General features: G+C 28.7%; 1 protein-coding gene and 1 long non-coding RNA gene across 3 annotated transcripts in view; both read left to right on the top strand.

Annotated features, from left to right (window-relative positions):
• The first annotated feature begins 1,759 nt into the window (after nt 1-1,759).
• Nucleotides 1,760-4,103, top strand: LOC149884678 (uncharacterized). Its single transcript, XR_016455067.1, has 2 exons — nt 1,760-1,876; nt 3,681-4,103. It is a non-coding gene; the product is annotated as an uncharacterized LOC149884678 (long non-coding RNA).
• Nucleotides 4,104-9,160: 5,057 nt separating this feature from the next.
• The window catches only part of LOC145186824 (uncharacterized), an 18,593-nt gene continuing 15,009 nt past the window's right edge, over nt 9,161-12,744 (top strand). The window contains exons 1-3 of one of the 2 annotated variants that reach the window (XM_090095603.1): nt 9,161-9,411; nt 10,399-10,564; nt 11,736-11,845. In XM_090095603.1, the coding sequence (XP_089951729.1) occupies nt 10,399-10,564; nt 11,736-11,845 (276 nt within the window). In that variant the 5' untranslated portion in view covers nt 9,161-9,411. Of the gene's footprint in view, nt 9,412-9,728; nt 9,752-10,398; nt 10,565-11,735; nt 11,846-12,744 lie in introns of those variants that run through there. The other variant, XM_090095604.1, reaches the window with a different exon arrangement.

The following is a 12,744-nucleotide window of genomic DNA, read 5'->3' as shown; positions in this document are numbered from 1 at the left end:
AGTTTCCATCATTTTGATAAGCAAAACAAACAGTATATTGTATGTCTATTTAAAATTAAATAAGGAAATATTTTTGTTTTAAAATTTATTGACATATAAATTAAGGTTGGAGTTCGTTTTGCCTCGATCACTGTCTGTAATCTTCTGAGAAGCGGAGATGGGGACCCCTTAATCGCTGTATGATCTTTCAGCTTTTACTCGTTCATTTCTGCCCCATTATAAGTGATGGTGCAATTTAAGTCACATTTATACTGCCTGAAATTACTTATCATTTTTATTATTTCCAAAAATATTCAGTGTATTCTAAAAAAAAAAGGAAAGTTTTTTTTTAGATTACACTGAATATATTTTTTATCATCATAAGTTATTTTTTTGCATATCAAAGTAATTCAACTAATTTCTTAACAAAACTTTCTTTATAACTCTGTATTGTGAATGTACAAATATTGCATTATAAATGCGTCCGGTGTTTATTGATAAAAAAATTTGAATTGGGTACAAATTGTGTAGATGAGAATGTCGTCAATGTGCTAACTATTTTTATAGAGGCAGATAGGTAATTGACTGTTCAGGATTTATTAATCGGAGAATCAAAGTTATCCATATGATAATTAAAACATTTTTTGAAAGTCATTTGCACGAATTATACTTATGGGAATTTAAAGGTTTATATATTCAAATAAAAATCTTTAACACGCTATTTTATTGTTGTGATTAGTTGGGACGCACCTGAACATTCCGGCTAAGTCGACAATTCACAAAGTAGTTTTACTTTTGGATGCAACATTTCCCTTAAAGTTTATTTTCTAATGTTACACTTGGACCCCTTACCTACCTTTACCTAATTTATTAGTTTCAATAATGAGCGCGGTGAAAGGTTTCACCAAGATATTACTGTTATGGGAAAACGCTACAAAGATAAATGTTCAATTAGAATGCTAAGCAACTTTTGTAGGACGATTCAGTACGATAATTCTGATGTTGATTGCAAGCGGGTTTCTCGAGCCAAACGCTGTTAATATAGCATGGTTACAAAGAAAGGACTTACATTACGCTCAGATCAACTTGAACGATCAAGTATTCATTCTGCCCAATTGCATTCTGATGATTTCGAACAACTTGTGCTATCAATTGTATGTGAAGATATCTTTTAACGCTGAAAATTTGAATTAAAAGGAATGTCAAAAGGTATCTTGGTGTTGAACATCAAGATATCTTTTGACCTTCAAGTGATAAATTTAATTGTTAACTGAGGTTTGGGTACAGTACTAGAGGCTTGGGTACTAGAGGTTTCAAAATTTACTTTTCTTACCTTAATGCAATTTAATAGACAACGTTCGACAAACGAAAATTCAATAAAGAACGGTTTTTCTTTCGCTCTTCTAATTTTTTGAGATTTTAAGTAAATTTTAAGTAAAAACAAATTTTTTGAAATTGATGTTTTAAATTGTTTGTAGTTGTAAATCTCAACTTCGGTTCATCTTCAATCAATATCATCAAGTGTAAGAGCAGATGTCATAAACTGACAGTGGACCGAATACTTTTTTTTACATCCATATTTGCGTATCTTGTGTGTAATTGTATCTAAAACAGTAATTCTGCATTACATTTTCCAGCAATTGGTTCTATCTTAAAAAAGAAAGAACCTAATTAACCATACATCTCAGTATTACATCGCTTACGTCAGTTTAAACTGACAGTTTTCCGATTAATTTGCGAAAATAAAACATTTTTTGCATTTTTCATAACAATACATCACTTGGGGATGTATGACGCTGTAAATAAAACTGCATAAACTTATTCTAATTTTTGTTCTGTTGACACATTTTAGTAGTTCGGATAACTATTCTTCGAACAGTGTTTCATCTAGAAAAAGGTTTGCAAAGAGGTTTTGTTTTTAGTTGAAATGTAGGTTAAATATATTGTTAAATATCGTTTTTAACATTTCAATATTCGGTATTGTCAACAAAGCTCATCTTAAAGTTTTATGCGATTTCTATGCGTTAAAGTACAGATTTTTCATGTAGTTTATCTACGTCAGAATAGAAGGCATTTTCATCAGTTTTTAGGGTAACGCGGGGCCAAATGAGACAGCGGGGCAATATGAGACAGATCGCGTTTATCATGATGCCAACCCTACAAATTATTATTTGCAAGATTTTTAAATATGCAGTTGTGTTCAAAAACTATTTTGTGTCAAGAAAAATATATCGAGTCACTTTGAAATAAAAATGTTGAGTAGAAGGGGAATTATTTAATCCCTCGGCTTCGCGAAACTTACGAATTTTTAAGTGTTGTTATAATATTTTTTCCCAGCCTTTTTAGATCTCACTGAGTGGAAAAGCTTTTTATGTTTAAAGTTTTTTTTTTTTATTAGAATCTTTAGGCCTTTTTCTATCATTTCCATTCTTTGGTATTTTATTTCTTCAATAAAATAGTCAGGAAATTAGGCAATATGATGCCAACATAATGTGGGGCAAAACGAGACATTCTGTTTGTATATGTTTTGCCGATATCCAATATTATGTTTAATTGATTTGATTTGCATTTATCACAGTATAAGTAATTCTTTCTATTGAATTATGAAATTTTACCTTTGATTTGATAATAGAAATATGGCTTGTGAAGTTTTTTGTCTGCAAATATTTTGTTTTTTTTTAATTCTCATTTAACATTAACCTGATAAAATCGAATCACAAGTTAATTCGAGCACCTTATTACCATTGCCATCAGGATCTTCAGAAAATATTGATTTTAATATAACACCATGCTTTTCTAATATTGTACCAATTCCAAAGATCATTTTACCACCAAAAAAGGGAGAAGAATCACAGATAATAACATCACATTACAGAAAATCATTATTTGAATCCTCTGAAAAATCAAAAAAGTTAAAAGAACGCAAAATAGAAAAATAAAAATTCCTTCGGAAAGGGTAAAGAAAGAGTTAAAAGCTTAAGTGTTGATGACTGGGAATGTTATGTTTTTAATAGTTTATGGAGTAAGGCTGCAAACGGAGAGAAGTGGAGTCAATATTCAAAATGCACAACCTGGGGTCATTCGGACTGTTGTTTGTTTCAAAATGCTGGTCAAGCAATATGTGATTTATGTGACTAGTGACAGTTTGAGTATAGCTGTAATATATTGTAAAATGTATTTCTTGCTAATCCTCTTAAAGATCTGTTTTAATTATCTTTAATAATTTAAACTACTAAAAAAAAAAAAAAAAAAGACAGGATAGTTGCTGTCAATAAATGATTGCTGGTGACCAAACCACTGCAGTTTTGCAACTCATATTTTTTAAGCTTCAAGTAATATGGTAGAAGATTTGAAAAATATCAAGTTGTTTTTTTCAAAAGTTATTTTTTCAAAAGTATTAGATAAATTAGTGCTTAAGTGTTTCATTTTGCCCCTCGTTACCCTATAAATTGCATGACTCCTGGTAAATATTGAATCTTAGCTAATATAAAATAATTGAACTACAACACTCTGCTATTTACGTATGTGACTAGGGCCCCCCTTATTGACCTTTTGAGTTCCTAAATTTATAGATTGAGAGTTGGTTTTGTTAATTTTTAAATTGGATTACTGTTATTTTGTAAAGGCGTAATTTGTGGAATAGCTTTGACGTCATTTCAACATCAGAGCAAATAAGTAATAAATAATTCATCATTTTGCAGGTACCAGATTCATGAGGTGCTGCAATCGCTAGAAGATACAGTCAATAGTACAGATAATGAAGGTGATTCTTTTGATGAGAATGAGATGTATGAAGATCCAAACAGTCTCAATCGTAATCAACTTCTAGCGGAAGCGATAATTAAACTACGAAGACATAATCGAACTAACGTTTTTCGAATGGAAGTGTAGGACAAGGCAGAAGACACTGCAGAGGACATAGTGGAACCTGGTCCGCAGCCCAAGAGAATAATGGATCAAACGCGACTTCAAGGGACCCATAGGAAAGAAAAGTTTCCAAAGACCATACCTCCACCTAAAGTAGAAAGCCATTTGTCACCACTGTCATTATTTGTGTTGTTCATGACACCAGAATTAATGAAGAACATTTTTTTGCGATGAAAGCAAAGAATATGTTGCTCAAAGATATACTCCTTTTATCTCGTTGCCACTCTTTTTTTTTTTTTTAGTTTATTTTCAGTTTTACATTTAATTAGTCGTAATACAATAAAGTCCGTGATATATGCTCTCGTAATACAATAAAATCCATGACATATATTCTCGTAATACATCAAAATCCGAGATATATGCTTTCGTGATGCAATAAAATCCGTGATGCACAGACTAATTTAAATAAAAACTTGGTATCTGATAGAAGATCTAGTGATCTTGTCGCCAGAACCATAAAAAGTTATAATAGAATATAACTTAAGCCATTAATAAATATAGATAAAAATCACAAAATACAAAAAACAAATGAGCGTGTTTATACAAATTTCTTATTTTTAAAAGTATTTCAACATATTGTCATTAAAGAGAATGAATTTTTTAAATTTCTTTTTAAAGACTGCGAAGGTAATTGATAAATCAAAATTAGGTAAAACAATTTTGTTCCAGAGATTGGGTGCACGATAAGCTATACAGAACTGATTGAATTTTGTTCGACAAAAGGGTTCAAAGAGTGAGTTATTATTTCGTAGTGTATACTTATTTTTTGTTTTTAAGGTAATAAAATCTTTAAAAACGTGTAAGGACGGATTGATTTTACATTGAAACATAAAGCATAATATTTTATATACATTCACTTCATAAATGTTAAGTACTTTTATATTTTTGAATAAAAACTTTGAATGCGTAAGTCGGTTTTCAAAACAAACTAAGCGTATTGCGTATTTCTGACGATGGTAAAGAGTTTGCAACTTACTTTTGCTTGTACTTCCCCAAGCAATATTTGCATAGTTAATATAACTATGTATAAATGAGTAATAGAGTTGGATTAAAATGTTTTTGCTTAAATAATTTCTTGACTTATAGAGGACTCCTATATTTTTAGAAACCTTTGTACAAATGTAGTCAATATGTAGTTTCCATGTAACATTCTCATCAAGATAAATGCCAAGAAAACTAGTAAAAGTTTCCTTTTTTATTTCTAGTTCATCAATAAGAATTTTTGGCATGGTTGTTGGTAAAAAAAGTTTTTTAGATATAGGATGAAATAGAATGTATTTTGTTTTATCAAGGTTTAAGGTCAATTTGTTACATTTAAACCACTCAGATACGCATTTAAGTTCTTTGTTCATATCAGAAAACAGCTCATTAGTATTACTGTTTGATAAGAACAAATTTTTATCATCTGCAAACATAATACTCCGAAGATTAGCTGCTTTGCTTAAATCATTAATATAAATTAAAAACATAAGAGGACCTAGAATAGAGCCTTGTGGAACACCTCAGGTTATTTCAGTATAGTCACTTTGAAGGCCATCATTATAGGTAAGAAATTGCTTTTTATTTGAAAAGTAGCTATGAAACCATTTTAGCATTTTGTTTTTGATTCCATAGTATTCGAGCTTTTTAAGCAAAATTTTATGGTCAACGGTATCGAAAGCCTTCGAAAGATCAATAAAGACTCCTAGGGTATATTGTTTTTTTTCAAAAGATTCTGAGATTTCCCTAACAAATTGAATAATTGCGTGCTCAGTTGAAATATTTTTTTTAAAGCCAAACTGTTTGGAATATAGTATATTATTTTGGTCAAAATATTTAAATATTCTATTATATATTATTCTTTCCAATAATTTTGAAAAAGTTGAAAGAACCGAAATCGGGCGACAGTTGTTAATATTTGTTTTATCGCCTTGTTTGTAAATTGGTATGACTTTCGCAATTTTCAATTGATCTGGGAAAGCTCCTTGTTTCATAACATTCTGCAACTATGTTACCACTTTCTTCATCAGCACCAATAGCTTTATTTCTTTTTAAAGATTTAAAGGCTATATCGAGCTCGTCGTGGGATAATTCAGAAGAATACTCATTGTTATAATGAGATTTATTTATAGGACACAAGTAGTCTTCAAACGAATTTTCGATCTTAGGAATTTTTTTAGAGAGATTTGAATTGGGAAAACCTGTCAATCATATCAAGTTCGTTGTCAATTATAGAAGTAGCCTTCGAAAGTATTAGATCATTTTAACAAAGCTATTATAATTCATGTGGATCAGCAGCTTCAAAAAAGATCATTTAACTAGTAATTGTTGCGATCAAGGGAATATTGACAGCAAAAAACAAGACTAAATGGCCCAATAAAAATTCTTGGATGATTAATATTAAAAAATTTTTAAGATTGATCAACCAGATTATTTAAAAAAATTTACTACATTTTCTTTAAAACCTTATTTTGAACCAGAAAATATCCCCCTCAGAGTTCTTGCCGTACAATAATGAACATTTGAAGAGCAAGACCGTAGTAAAATGAAAGAATATTTCGCTGAGCTTGGCCTCTGTTGCAAAAATATTCCACAGAGCTTGTAGAGACTGCTCTAGGCTGATGCTAGGCTGATATTAGGCGTGAGTTTCTGAGCATTGATACTGTTATTACAGAAACTGTAGGTACGACATAGCTGAAGTCCATCAGAAGCAAATAGTCACTGCAATATTCAGCTACGCAATACGCTCCAATTAAAACTATTCTTATCGTCGAGCGGGTTTTGCAGGCAGAAACGTAAGTACCTGAACTACCAGCCGCTAAGGCTGCAATAGATAAAAAAAAAAAAACTACACTTGTATTTGGACGAACCGATTTCCAAATTAACTTTAGCTGCCTATTTATCTGTTGCTTATTTTTTATACGCAAAGGAGAACTAGAAGGTGGTTGTCTCCAAGCCAGCATTCCTATTTCGATTGTATTAACAAAAAAGCTTAGTAAGGTGCATTTTCAAAAAATCCAGGAAATATTTACAACCCTTACCGGGTTTCTCCAGCGTTTGCATAATTAGATATCCATGGTGTATAGTGTGAGGATGTTATGATTATGGTATGTTTGATGAAAGGTGAGTGCGCGGTGGAGAGTAATAAAGAGTTATATAATTATGAGCGTGAGGGTTAAGTGAAATGAATACGGAGGAAGGGGTTGAAATTGATTTTGTAGGGATTGTCTGGTTAGGGAAGGACAAGGGTAAACTGTTTTGAAATTGATTTTGTAGGGATTGTCTGGTTAGCGAAGGACAAAGGTAAAGGGGTTAAGGTTGTGTTGGTCGTCCTCAGTAGGTTCAGCTGTAATCATTCTCAAAATAATGTTCTATTAATGTGTAATGGTAGTTAATGACATTTTCTTACTCTTCTTACAGTATCTAATGTACATATGCTATTGGTTTTGTTAGTTACTTCTCTTCTACTCTTCTAGCTCATCTTTTAACAAATCACTCTTTCTTTCTTTCATCAAAAATGGCAAAAAAAAAAAACACTTGCTTTTCTTTAACCAATATTCTTCTCTCACTTCTGTCCAACTCTTTCCTCTTTCTCAATCTATCTCTACTTTTGAGTTTTTTTTATAGTTTTCCATCATTATTTGTTTTATGTTCCTATGTCTACTTATCATTTATTTACATGACAGGATAAATAAGTCTCCATGTGTACGCTTTTCCAAACCGTTGTTATTAATTTTTTTTCCTTACACTTTGTCTTCTTATCATTTATTTACATGGCAGGATAAATAAGTCTCCGTGGGTACATCTTTTCTAGCCTCTGTTTTTAATTTTTCTTTCCTACAGTAACTAGATATCCCTGTTATAAGGTAAGTTATCACCAGATGTTCATCGCAAATGGTTTTGACTCTCATTTCTCCATCGCAAATATTTATTTTATTTATTCGCAACGCTCTTTTCCCGATTAAATTCTTTTCAAAGCCATCGCCCCGATAAACCATATAGCTGCACGTGACCTGCCTTTAGATCTGCTGTTTATTATTCTACGGCGAATCACCAGAAATCAATAATAATGCATAGCGATTCGGTGTATGCAAAGGCTAGGATTGGTATTTTCTTTCTCTTGAATTTTAGGATATTCTTCCTACCATTGTATTCATAGCTTTCTCATTTTTTCCTTTACGGTGTTCGAGGAGATCGGTGGAAGAGAATAATGAAGACATTTATTATGTTGACGCTTCTTTCCTTTGTGATCAGTATTCTTATTTAAAAAAAACCATGACAGAAGTATTTGCTATTACTTATCTCCTTTTTAATTCGTTAATATGACTGCTATTACTTTATTTGGTTTCAAATTGTTTCAAACTCTTAGGACACACACGCAAAAGTCATACAAAAATAAATGTGATGAGTTGCCAGTCCGTATACTGGTAGCTTCGCGATCAAAATATGTGCCGTTGACTCGGACTACTTTGTTGTATTAGACAACGTCGTTGTTTTTTCAAAGTTAAGTGCTCAGAGAGCTGTGATCTGACAGAGTTACAATTATCCACCAGTTTTCTTAATAAAATTGAGCAGTATGGATCACTTTCCAAAATTGGTATAACTCCAGATGATGTAAATTATCGGCAGAGTTTTGAAAGTGTTTAGAAGCCTGGTTTCTCATCTGGCTGGCTAATCAAAAATAGAAACCTTTGCTCTCAACACAAAGTTTTTATAATCATACATTACTTTTATAACAAAATTTAACAGAGTCCTTATGTTTCTCAAATAAAACTGCTGCAATATCACCGTGTTAAAGACACTCCACCATTGTCTAACGTATTAAAACTAAAGTTTTAATTCTAAAGTTTTAATTTTCTTTGTCATTTAATACAAGTAATCGGTAATCTCGTTCACATAGAAATAATCGAGATTTCGAATTTCAAAGTAAATCGAGACTTCCTCCAGGTACCACAACTTAAGAATCATTTCAAAACTTTGCTTCGACTAAACTTAAACCGTAACTAAAATCTTACATTTGGAAAAGGGAAACTGCTAAGATTATGACAAGGTGCAACGGAAATAAAATAGAATTTTAAAAATTTATGAAAAGTTGAAATAATTCATTAATGTTTTATAATGCGCATAATAGTTGCGATAATTATAAGACGAAACTCATTTGCTATTAGTCGTTAAAAATATCTCCACACAATAACGATAGTAAATTAAATGCGCCGATTACTTTAAATAGAACTTGAATTCTCAAATAGCGTTGATCAATGTAGTAATTTATTTCAATGAAACTTTAATAAATAAATTTCTATAGATTTTTCTGCATGCATTTTTTTTCTCTCTCGATTCAATTTAATAATAAAATGGAAATTAAAGATTTGAGGAAATAGATCGAACGTGGAATAAGCTATTTCCGATTTTATTTAAAACTTCCGTTCTTTTGCGATTTTTTTTCTTTTCCAGACTTTTGTTTTTATGGTAATTGTTTAAGAGTGCTCCATTTTTTAAAACAGTATTGACTCAGGTGCCTGAATAGTAAGTATATTATTATTATTATTTTTTTGTTTGTTTAGTTTCTTCTGAAGCCGATTTGTTCATACTCATTCACTTATACCTTCATTTTTTGCTGCTCAGAAATTACTTTTTCAGCTTAAAAAAAATCGAAAAACGCTAATTAGACTAGTTAAAATGAAAATCTCATCTCACTATTTTCTATGTTCTTATCACTTATTACAGCATACTTGAAAATTGTTCTGCACATTCTTTTTATAATTATCGTATCGTTGTTAAACGTGTCTTATTTCGAAAACTAACTCCGATCAAGCGTAATAAGTTAAATTAAACGAACAGCGAGCTATACTTTGAAATTTACTTGGTATATTTGTTTATGTGAAATTTCCTGTGTTTATAAATAAATCTTTAAAATATTTCGCCATTATCTAAATTCATTAGCGATAATTATTTTTGTAACACAACTTAAAAAAACCAAACCAAAAAAAAACAAAAAATAAATCAAAACAACAACAACAACAACAAAGCAAAGCAGAAAGAAATTTATCTCTATGGGCATGCTCACATAGTGGGCAGCTAGTAATTACAAAAACTAAGATAATTGGAGATTTCCCGTTAAGAAATAAAACGTTTTTCTGTTTTATCATGTCCAATTTTTTACAACTGCATAGTTCGTACCTGCTTTTAACTCTTCAATATTATTTATTTACTTATTGTTTAATAAAATTGTTAAAAAACTATGCAATATATTTCTGTAACAGCAATATACTTTTCTTATTTACATAAAAAAAATCTTAAATATATTTGTATATATTAACTTATATATTTAATATATATTTGCATATATATATTTAATATATATTTACATATATATTTAATATATATTTACATATATATTTAATATATATTTACATATATATATTTAATTTATATTTACATATATATTAATAAATATGTATATATTTATCATTATGTATGTATTAAATTATGTATGTATATTTTTTGTCTAAGATGTCAAAAAATTATTCATCTGCTCGAAGTGCAGAAGATGAAGAATTCAATTTGCTTGAGCAACAGATGAATTCAATAAAAACAGAAGAAGATGATGATGCATTTCTACCAGCTAATTTAATAGTTAAAGAAATACCTAGCAATCATATTACTGGAGCATTTATTGGTACATATATATATATATATATATATATATATATATATATATATATATATATATATATATATATATACATACATACATACATACATACATACATACATACATACATACATACATACATACATACATATATATACACACACTCATATATATAAAAAGATGAATATTTATTTTAACCTTTTTTTATAACATCAAAAGATCTTACAAACACCAACATCCATATTTGATATAATCATTACAATTGATCATGTGATGAATAATATTTAGGGAAATGATGCTAAGCAACTAGTAAATCTGATAGGCAATGATTGGGCACTAATAATTAATGAAAATATAAGTTGCTGAGTAGATGAATCACTATAGTTTGTAGTGATTATACTAAAAATGAATGTGTTCTCAAATCAAATAATTCATGATTTAATGCTTTCAAGTCCAAATCATATTAATAATGGAAAAAAATGCATAAAATATTATTACATTTATTTGCAATATATACATAGGGTCACATAAAAAAATATTTCTATGTGAGCCTATGCAAAAACTGCAAATGATGTTACATGCTATTTAATTCTTGTCTTTCACTTAAGTCTTGCAATATTTGCAGTTAGTTTATATATATATATATATATATATATATATATATATATATATATATATATATATATATATATATATATATATATATATATATATATATATATATATATATATATAACCAATTTTTGGATCATATTCTTCTCTTATTTTGATTTTCCTCAGTTAAAAAATTTTTTTTGTTTCAACAGTTTTTGTTTTATTTACAGGTTAATTTGTTTCATGTAATAAACATGTTAATGCCATTTAGGTTAAAAATAAAATTAAAAAAGTAAAATGAGAAAGTTTATATCAATTTCTTTTAGTTGTTTTAAAATGTTTTTATAGAATGTTCTCTTTAGCTTTATATGAAATATTGTTAGTGATTCAACTTTAAAATAAACTCTCAACTGTTATTAACACCATTGTATACTCTTTAAGTTCCTTCCACAGTTTAATCTCAATAAACTGCTAAAAACTGTATATTTTAATTAAAAATGTTTTTTTTTCTCTAAAAAGACCGCACTTAGAATATAAAGTTTTAAAAATGTAGAAATAATCAAATTAAAAATTGTCATATATGTATTTATTTGATATTTAGATACAAAAGATAAGTCTGATCATAGCAGACATGTACGCATTGATGCTAAAGATGAAGGCATTAAGAAGACAAAAAAAAAGTCGTCAAAAGGTGATAAAGCATCTAGTGCAGTAAGTTTTTTTTTTTGTTGCTCTTTATAGACATTTGGTTCTTAACTGTTTTATTGTGCTGCTTTGATCATAAGTAATTAAGGAGAGACTTTGGTACAGCATTTAGTCACTGCAGTTTCTGAATGAATGCTTAATGTTTTTGATCAACTTACATTTGAAAACCTTAAAGTTTTTGTTAAATTATCTACTTAAACTTGCTAAAGACCTTTCTTCTTTTTAGTTTATAAACAAACTGCATGTTACAATTTAACATCATCATCTATATTTTTATATTCAAATTTTAAATGATTGATTTTTTTAATATATCTTATAAATATAATTTATTAAAATTATATCTTTTCAATTATTATGATTATTTATGTTTTATACAGTTATTTATTATAAACAACGTTTTGTAATTTAATATGGTTTATTGTATTTTATTATTAGTAAATTGTAGTTTGTTATAGTTTATTATCATAATTTATAATTTATTAACAGTTTATTGTAAGTTTTATTAATAGTTTTGTATAGCTTTAACATATGAGTTTATGATGTTGGTCCGTTTGCATTTTACAAAAAAAAATTATTTGTTAAACACTTTATTTATAAAACATTTTTTATTTAGTTCAATAAAAGCAAAATGAGTTTTTTAGGAGCTTTAAAGCACATATTTTTTTATAAACAAAGTTTCTGTTCTGTTTAAATTTAACTATTCTTAATTTGGCTTTTTCATATTCCAAACAATTTTTTAAGATTTATGCTGTTGGTTTGCTGTTTGCATTTTACAAAAAAGATTGCTTTATGCAATTTACACAATGAATAAAAGCTTTTAGCTAAATTGTTATTTTTGATTTGGGTTTTAATTTCAATTTCAATTTTTTAATTTTAGCAAACTTTAGAAATAAATCTATCAGTTT

This window comes from Hydra viridissima, unplaced genomic scaffold, assembly GCF_058129835.1.
Source record: "Hydra viridissima isolate aposymbiotic clone 2 unplaced genomic scaffold, HvirCarnegie_v1 scaffold_8, whole genome shotgun sequence".
NCBI classification, from domain to species: Eukaryota; Metazoa; Cnidaria; class Hydrozoa; order Anthoathecata; family Hydridae; genus Hydra; species Hydra viridissima.
This window is presented reverse-complemented; position numbering and strand designations above follow the sequence as displayed.